The sequence below is a fragment of the Ipomoea triloba genome, chromosome 10 (genome assembly GCF_003576645.1).
Source record: "Ipomoea triloba cultivar NCNSP0323 chromosome 10, ASM357664v1".
Classification (NCBI taxonomy): Eukaryota; Viridiplantae; Streptophyta; class Magnoliopsida; order Solanales; family Convolvulaceae; genus Ipomoea; species Ipomoea triloba.
Window position 1 is genome coordinate 15,068,060 of NC_044925.1, and position 9,383 is coordinate 15,077,442.

General features: G+C 36.0%; 1 protein-coding gene across 1 annotated transcript; it reads left to right on the forward strand.

Annotated features, from left to right (window-relative positions):
• Window positions 1-3,414: 3,414 nt before the first annotated feature.
• LOC116033189 lies at window positions 3,415-9,098 on the forward strand. The gene is made up of 10 exons (XM_031275948.1): window positions 3,415-3,496; window positions 5,878-6,647; window positions 6,735-6,950; window positions 7,203-7,508; window positions 7,545-7,583; window positions 7,657-7,844; window positions 7,925-8,067; window positions 8,189-8,301; window positions 8,397-8,534; window positions 8,637-9,098. Exons 1-10 carry the CDS (start codon window positions 3,415-3,417, stop codon window positions 9,096-9,098), a joined length of 2,457 nt encoding a protein of 818 aa, XP_031131808.1.
• The last annotated feature ends 285 nt before the right edge of the window (window positions 9,099-9,383 follow it).

Below are 9,383 nucleotides of genomic sequence, written 5' to 3' on the forward strand. Positions count from 1 at the left end.
AACATTTAATTGCACATAATGTGGTCCCTCGACTTTCAAAAACTCACCCAATTTGGTCCTCCGTTACATATTCCGTCAAATCAGTGTTAAAATGGAAGGTATTTTCGTCCATTTACCTATTGTTAGCCTAATAAACATTATGAAATAGTTGGGGGACCGTTTTGAGGATAGTCAAGGGACCATTTTGGGAAAAACTATTTTATTTATTTCATTTTTGTTTATTTTCATTTTTTACTCTATAAAATTAGAATTTCTATACATTTTTTTTCTTACAAATATAAATACTTAAAATCGTGCAATCCATCCTAAAAATTTTTAACTTTTTTTACAGACTTTTTCCCTCTATCTAAATATACAAACTATTCCTATGCAGATTTACAATAAGTTTCGTAAATTTTATAAAAACTCATTTTTTAAGCACCGATTAAAATAATTCTTAGTCACATCCGTAATACTAAATATATTACTTTGGATTTTTTATAAATAAGATATAATATTATTAAACTCAAATAATTAAAAATAATGTGCGCACATCACAAAAGATTTTATGATTGACTTAAAAATTAACTATAAATTTTATTGTTGAATACAAATTGACAATTATTAAACATTATTTTTAATAATTATTGTGTCCCTGTAATATACTAAAATTATTAGGTAGGATTTTTATAATTAAGGTATAATTTAATTAAATCAAAATTTTAAAAAATAATGTGTCCACATTACAAAATAAATTATACTTGCCTTAATAATTAATAATTAATAAAAAAAAATAAGAAGAGGAAAACATATAAAAGATGTCATACAATATCTTAAATAATGTAAAATAATATAAAATTTAATAATTACTTCGAAATCAAATACAGAAAATATTGCAGGAAACATTGAAGAGATTTTACTTTTGGCTCACCTGAGAAGTTTACTAGAAAAATTTACCTTTCGGTCCAATATTTTCCCTACATTTTACACTCTTTGGGTGTCTACGCTTGAAAAAAAATATTATTTTCAATGGTAAAAGTAATATTTAATGTGATACATAGTGATTGATTGTCTATGAACATAAAAAAATTTTAAAAAAAAGAAGTATATGAGTATTTATGAAATTTACAGAACTTATTGTAAAACTTCATAGGAATAGTTTGTATATTTAGAGGGGAAAAGTCTGTAAAGAAAGTTAAAAATTTTGAGGTTGGATTGCGCGATTTTAACTATTTATATTTGTAAGAAAAAATGTATAGAAATTCTATTTTTATAGAGTGTAAAAAATGAAAATAAACAAAAATGAAATAAATAAAATAGTTTTTCCCAAAATGGTCCCTTGACCATTCTCAAAACGGTCCCTCAACTATTTCTCAATGTTTATTAGGCTAACAATAGGTAAATGGACGAAAATGTCCTCCATTTTAACACTGATTTGACGGAATATGTAACGGATGACCAAATTGGGTGAGTTTTTTAAAGTCAAGGGACCACATTAGGTGCAATTGAAAGTCGAAATGCAAAATTGAGAATGAGCAATAGTCGAGAGACCATTTTGGGAAAAAACTCTATTCAAATACATGGAAAGAAACTAAAGCCTAATGCATGTGGAATGCCACTCCTTTTCAACTTTTCACTCTCTTTCTCTTTTCTCAAGACCCACTTGTATCTTCTGTTTTTTTTTTTTTTTTTGAGCAAACCCATTTGTATCTTCTTTGTTTTTTTTTTGAAAGGACAAACCCGCTTGTATCTACAACTCTCAATTTTATTTGATTTTATTTGGCAATAGGCAGCAAGAAGAAAAAGAGGAGAAACACCATTTTTCTTCTTCTTTCTTTCGTTCAGCAGAGAAGAAAAGAAAACCACCTTCCTGTTTCATTCTCTATTTTTTGTCAGAGTTCATTTTTTCCTTGCTCCACTGTGGGTTTGTTTAATTCTTGGTGCTATTTTCATCAAATATTTTGAAGTTCATTTTGTATTTATTCCAAGCATTTTTTTTTGTGTATTTTCATACTATTTGTATTTGTTTGTCAGTGTATATTGAAAAACCAAAAAAATTTAGTATATATTCAATTAATATATTTGTAATATAATAATGTATTTTGCTATATATATATTATTACAGAGTAAATGAATATTAATGTATGTAATTGTTCACTCTTAAATCATGATTGGCCCCCTCATCTTATAATCCTGGCTCCGTCCCCGCTGGTAACTCCGCCCAGTCTGAGTCGCACATCGGTGTGTCGTCGTGGTTTTCCTCCATCAGCCTGGAGCATCAGCGAAACAGAGCCAGATCTCCTTTTTTACTACGCCTTGATTATCGGGGATGATGAATGGAACCCAAGCGTTTAAATTTCGAACAGAAGGGAGTGATACTAGAACTACCTACTATGCCCCTGGGAGCATTGGTGCATGGCACACGCAATGTTTTGTTTGGATTATCTGGACCGTAAGATCAATGCACCATCAACGCACATAGGTGATGCACATGTTCACAACATATCATTAGTGTGCACCAAAATACTAACATATATATATATATTGTTTTAACTGAAGTATTTCACTAAGACTTACTACTTATATGAGCTTATTAGTACTTTGAGTAGAATACGTGTGTGTTATTCTTAAATATTTAAGCTATGTATGGGAAGTAATTTGGGAGACATACCTATATATCACTATTTTTGGTATGAGTCAAACTCTTTTACTGAATGAAAGTATGCTTTCTTTCAAAAGTATATATGTACTTATTTTACGGGGCGGGGTAGAGCTTACTTAGCATTATATGCTAATTCTTTATCTCTTGTTTTCCAAACATGAATTGTTTTCAGGTCTGGACTTGTGGCTAGTTGAGAGCGTGGCGTTGAACTTGTAAGCCCCGAGAAATGATTATGGTATAATCTATATAGTTAGACTTGAACTGTCAATGTTGTAGTTAGTTCATGATTTGGAATAGAGGAATATTGTAATTGAATTTGTAGATAGAAATCCTTGTAACCTGTGTGTTTGGGTGTAAATTATGGTCCAAGCGTGGCATAGCACCCCCTTATTAGTTTAGTTTTTAAGTTCACTTCCACATTTTAAATCTTTTTGAAAATCTATATTATATCTATATTTTATTCCTGTATTCCTATCCTTAGAAATTGGGAGTGTTACGTGAGACAATTATGATGAATACTACACTTAATGTAGACCCCACTCACCATTAATATGTACTATTACTTGAGCAGAAGAACGTTGGAGGCACTAGTATAAGTAGGATATTTTTCATTTGGTAGGGATACGTTTAATACTTTGTATTGAAATTCTTAGGCAATTGAAGCTTGATTACTTTCTATAATTATTTTGGTAACCTTATTTATCATCTCTCACACACACACACATATATGTGTGTGTTTGTGTGTGTGAGAAAATGCTAATTCTGCAACAAAGATGCCAGATGAGATTGAGAATTTGAAGGCTTCTTTGGTTCTTATGCAACAAAGATTAGATGCTATTGAGAGTGAAAGAGCTGGTACTTCATCATCACATCCGAATTCAACTTGATTTGATTTTTCTTTTATGGATTACTATATTGTTATTTAGACATGAATTTGATATTAAGTACAACATTTAATTTTTTGAACTACAAAGTAGTACAATATCACTTTTATATTACAAATTATATTGTATTTTAGTTTGCATATTAACATTTTAAATACAAATATTAGAATTTAAAAAAATAATAATAATGACCAAAATATTAAAAAATAATTTAGCAGAATTGCGACGAAATATAATTTTAGCGGTGGAGTATTCATTGTCATTATGACGAGAAAATTGGTGACAGAAAGATTTTTGTTGCTGAAATGCGATGGGATCACGACAGCGATTAGTTCTGTTATTGTTTTTATGACGAAATTTTGTGATGGAAAAAAAAATTTGCGACGAAATATGAAGCGATGGAATCACTACAGAAATTTGTTCCATCATTTTTTTACGATGAAATTTTGTGATGGAGGACGAAATGTGCAACAGAAAAGTTGGCGACAGACTAGTGATGACAATTTTTTATTTATCAAAATCACTTAACAATAACATTCTATTTAGTAGCAAAAGTAGTTGTCCAAATTGAAAATACGAATAAAAATAACTTGATCAAACATAGACTTGAGTATCCCACACAACTAATGGTTCCAACTACTAATCATTATGTCAAAACAACTTAACAAGGCATCAAAAGGTATTCAAGACCCTCATAGTACTTTGATAGATAAAGCCATCACCGCAATCTCCTAGCCTCTCTCTCAGACTCGAGCAGGGCGATGACAATTTGTTTCGTCTTTTTTTTTTTACGACATAATTTTATGAGGGAATACACAATTTGCAACCAAAAGATTAGCGACGGAATAACGACAATAATTATTTCCGTCGTTATATTTCACGACAGAAATATGCAATGTAATATGAGTTATGTGATGGAATATTTTTTCACACGATGGCGACAGAAATAAACATTTCCGTTGCCAAAATTGCGAAGGATTCAAGACAGAATGATTTCCATCGCCTACTTTGCGACGGAAAATTTTGTCACGATTTTCCGTCGCATTGCTTGCGACGAATTATTTCCGTCATGAAATGAAATATGACAAGCATAGAGGCTACAGAATGAATTCCGTCGCAAAACGTGATTTGTGACGGAATTTTGCATTTTTGCGACAGAATTTTTCTGTCGTGAATCGCGTTTTTTCTTGTAGTGTTAATTTTCAAGGTTCTTCTAAACTACAATTATTCGCCAAAGATCTTGTGGTCAAGTAGCATAGCTGTGGTCCTCCCAAGTGAAAGGTCACAGGTTCAATCCCTAATGGAGGCGTTGGCTCTTTGTGCTTCAGTACTGGATTCTATTCTATTCTTTTTACTACTTGAATGGAATGGTTCCAACTCTTGAATAAAGAAGAAGAAAAAAAATTTAGAGAATGCCGCGAAGATGAAGAAGGAATACGAAGAAGAAGAACAAATATATTTGTTTTTTCCTTGTAGAGTCGGCCAAAAGAAGAGCAATAAGAAATAGTCTTGGTCAATCATACTCATATATATATATATATATATATATATATATATATATATATATATATATATATATAGAATCATATTCAAATGTGAACTTGATTTAAGATGGGAACTTAGGGACTAATCTGGACCCTTTATTTATATGGGTTTACGGTTGCGATTTTTGATTGGTTTTATTTTCTTAATTAGTTTAGGCTTATTAAGTTTATGCGTGGAAGGTTAGTTTAGTCTTTTCCTTCTATTTTGTAAACCGATAAGTTAGGGCTTTTGAATTCAAAATGTATTCGATTTCTATTCGTGCACTAGTTTTATTTATTGCTTTTGTATTCTAGATGTATTTGTATTTCCATTCGTGCACTGCCCACAGGTCAGTTTGCCGAATACACCTCTTTGCTGAGTGCATCTCCTCCGTGAATTGCGTTATTGACTGAGCTATGGCCTTTGCATCTTCTACCATTCGGTCGAAGAGGTCGGCGACTGGACCTCCTAGCGAACAACTGGCGCTCCTCTAAGGCGGTGGGCGAGGGGGAGTCCCGGACTCTGGTGTTCGATGGTCAAAGAGGCTCTTGTCTTGCCACGACTCCGATCAGCTGGTCGGTTATTCTGGTGGAGCGTCGATGGCTCTCCGTGCGTGTACGCTGTTGAATAGGGAGGCTTCAGGTCGGCCTACTTTAAAACCAGGTTTGTGTTTTTTCATTTTAGTTATTTATTTATTTATTTGTGTGCTGGTGTGTTGTAGTGGTTTGAAATTAGCTAATTTTTTGGGCGTGCATGCACTGCCCATTTTGGTTCGTTGGTTATAATATAGTTATGTTGTAATTAATATTATTCTGTTCTGTGCATCAGACCAGCCGGTGGGTAGCACTGATAGTACCTCATCGGATGATGACTTCCAAACGGCGCCTCGTGGGTTTGTGGAGGCAGATCGTAGGGGCACTAGGGTGGATGTAGGAATGGCCAAAGACGGAAGGGCACCAGTGGGGGTTTTCAAAGAGTTCCTCATGATTAAGACTCGGTGTAGGCCTAAACCACTTGTGTGTGTTATAAAAGACTTCAATTCACGTCAATGTGAAGCGGTTAGGGAGATTGGATTTGGGGGTGTGCTTGAACTTCAGGTTACAAATGCACCGTTAAGGTTGGGTTACTGGTTGGTCACCAACTTCCACCTAGAAGATATGTCTGTGCACTTGCCAAATGGTATGAAGTTACTACTCACTAAGGATGATGTAGCAGCAACATTGGGTCTACCATGTGGGCCGATCACTATTACAGAACGGGATAGCCAGGTTGTAGGGCCATATTTGCGACAATGGAGGGATAAGTTATGTCAACCTGAGGGGGATGTGACGGTGAAGGCACTATGCAATGCGATGTTGAGGTGCAAAGATGGAGATGTGTGGTTCAAGCGACATTTCAGTGTCGTGGTAGTCAGCACTCTCGTTGCAAGTGAGCATAATGGGTATGTCAACCAGAAGATAGTCCATATGTTGCATGATGTTGATCGGATAGCTGATTTAGATTGGTGTGGGTTTTTGTTGAAAAAATTGGTCAACTGTCATGAGGATTGGTCTCAACGTAAGCGTCTCAGGTTCACAGGACCCATCATCTTCTTAACTGTGAGTTACCAGTGCAAACATCCACTTTAAGTTAGCTAATTGAGATATTTTGTGAGTTGTTATGATTGTTCCCTCCCCCCCTCCCAGTTACTGTATGTTGACAGGTTAGTAATAGGCAAGCGTGACGTTCAAAGGGTTGTGCCGTCTTTGAAGGGATGGTCGACGAAGATGTTAAAGGCAAGGGAATCCTTGGAGATTACTTATGGTGGCTTTGGACTTGGTCGGTTGGATGCACCACTTTGCCAGGAGAACAACCCTGGTGTGTCTATTGGTCAACAGCTTATCGTGGGCAACAGATCAAAGGTATTGTAATAGAGCACTAGTGCAAGTTTCGTGTTGTATTATTTTTAGTTTTTTTTCAGATTAAAGAATTTATGCTGACCAGTTCAAGTTGTTGTTAGTAATCAAAGATGGGAACTATCTACGTGCAGAATAGTACAACACTTGAGATTAGTGCAATTACTCTAAAACCACTACTCTTATATGACTACGGTTTATTATACATTACTTTGTCTTACAAAGTTGGGTTTAACATGCATTCCTCTGTGTTGTTAGTCTCTTGTTGACAGGTTGGAGGAGAAAAAAACAATTCTTCATTCAGCAGTCCAAGACATTATTGAGCTAGTGCATCAATCACCAAAACTAGCTCAAGATTCTGAGTTATTCCATTCTGTGTTTGAGAATGCCCAGAATTTAATGGCTTTGAAGCCTGGAGTAGCACATGATCCTAGCCTAACGTCTGACCAATTCGATGATGATTTTTGGGATAACCTAGATAATATACTAGCGCTAGAGCAAGCTGAACAGGCTGCGCAAAGGGGGAAGTCATTGATGGACGCTCCTACTTTTAGCTTAGGGTTATCGCAGGAACAGACAAACTTCAATTGTGCTGACGTTTCGACCATTGCAAGGGGGTATGTTACCCCTCCACCACAGGTTAATCACAAAACTTAAACAATGTATTTGTTGGGGTTCAAAACACAGATTAGTGACAATGATCTTATTGCAGGCTACCATTCGTTTGGGGGGCTCACATAGTGCATTGTCGGGGGAATTAAAGTTGGTACCTTGTGACCGTAAGGGAAAATCACCGTTGAACACCAGCCCCCAAATGCTCACGGGTTATTTGAGCTCTACGCTAGTTGAAGTGTGTACCGTCCTATGGGATTGGGTTTTTGACAACTCCCAGGCTGATTTGTAAGTGTATTTTGGAATGCATTGCACTTGTATTTCTATTTGTGGGACCACTAACCATGGGAGGGTGTTTACTTTCCCAGTGGTGAGGTATTGTTCTCGTACCATGGACAGAATGCACTATGGCGGGACTTTCGGACTTTGCAACAGGGCACACATGTTTCTGCTGCAGTCGTTGATGCATGGTCTAGTCTGTTGAATGCACCGGTAGAAATAAGGAGGTGGGGCATGCCGTCGCGCATGTTTGCATCGTTATCCACTACGGTACGTTCTTATAAAAAACAGAACTACCGATTAAAGTTCTATATGGTTCACCTTACAAACGTGGTTTTTGTGGAAACAACAAGGCACGGTGATCTCTGCTACTGCTGACCGTGACGAAAGGCTAAACTGGTTCTCGAAACGCCTTAATGCAGATCTCCGGTCATCAAAATATGTTGGTTGGAGTTGTATAGACTTGGTAAGTTTACCACACGTAACAGGTGAGTGCACATCCATGCATTCTGGATGGTTTGCAACATTGCTTTGTTAAGATTAATGTTTTCTCACTCGCAGTTTGTTTTCCCCATTATTGACCGTGGACACTATTATGTTATGATCGTCTGCACAAAGAATCGAAGGTTTGATATTATAGATAACTGCTCGTCTCGGTTGTCTAACAAACAGAGATATGGGAAAACACCTGATAATCTGGTATTTCTTATAGTCGTGCTCTTCTAGTGTGGGGTGCATGTTGGAGAATGGAATTTATACATTGGTATGTTATAAAATGCATGTGTTTGGTTATCTTTGCAGATTGACTTGCTTGCCTCGTTCCTAGAGCTCAATGGCCACCCCTTTCGTGCTGTTTTGGTCCGAAACTTGGAACCCAAGAGGTTGCAGATGGGTTGGCAGGTCACATCTAATAAGCATGACTCTGGAATTTATACAGTGTGTCATATGGAGTTGTTCACTGGACAACGGTGTGCTGAATTGGACTATGGGTTGGTAAAAGGGGATACATGGCAGATTCTAAATCTTCGGAAGCGGGTAAAAGGGGATACATGGCAGATTCTAAATCTTCGGAAGCGATACATGCACAACATTATTATGTCAGCAAAAAATGTGCAGCGATACATGCACAACATTATTATGTCAGCAAAAAATGTGCACAAGGATGCAATTTCCACGCTTATGTCAGCAAAAAATGTGCACAAGGATGCAATTTCCACGCATGTTGCACAGTATGGGCGTTTAAGATCGGGCAATGCTTCCTAGTGGAATCAGAACAGTTGGAGGCTATGGGGTGGGATGCTTTTTGGGGAATTGCTATGTAGTTCAGCATTATTATTATGTTTAGACTAGGACACGATTTATGGGTGTTAATGATTTGCACCTTTATTTTGGAGGCACGTGCAGTTGTTTGCACTGTAGATTTTGGAATCATTCTATTGTGTTTTTAATCATCTTAATGTGTTTTGAATAATTACAGTGTGCATTCAGGGTTTGTGTTTTTCATTTTTATTTATTGTTTAATATAGTCTGAACCAGTCCTAAGATCCT

Excerpts from the sequence above, each read along its gene's own strand:
- LOC116033189 (XM_031275948.1), top strand. The coding sequence starts at position 3,415 with ATGCCAGATGAGATTGAGAATTTGAAGGCTTCTTTGGTTCTTATGCAA. Across the intron at positions 7,845-7,924 it reads GACAACTCCCAGGCTGATTT|TGGTGAGGTATTGTTCTCGT; the intron begins GTAAGTGTATTT and ends TTACTTTCCCAG. Across the intron at positions 8,535-8,636 it reads GGAAAACACCTGATAATCTG|ATTGACTTGCTTGCCTCGTT; the intron begins GTATTTCTTATA and ends TTATCTTTGCAG.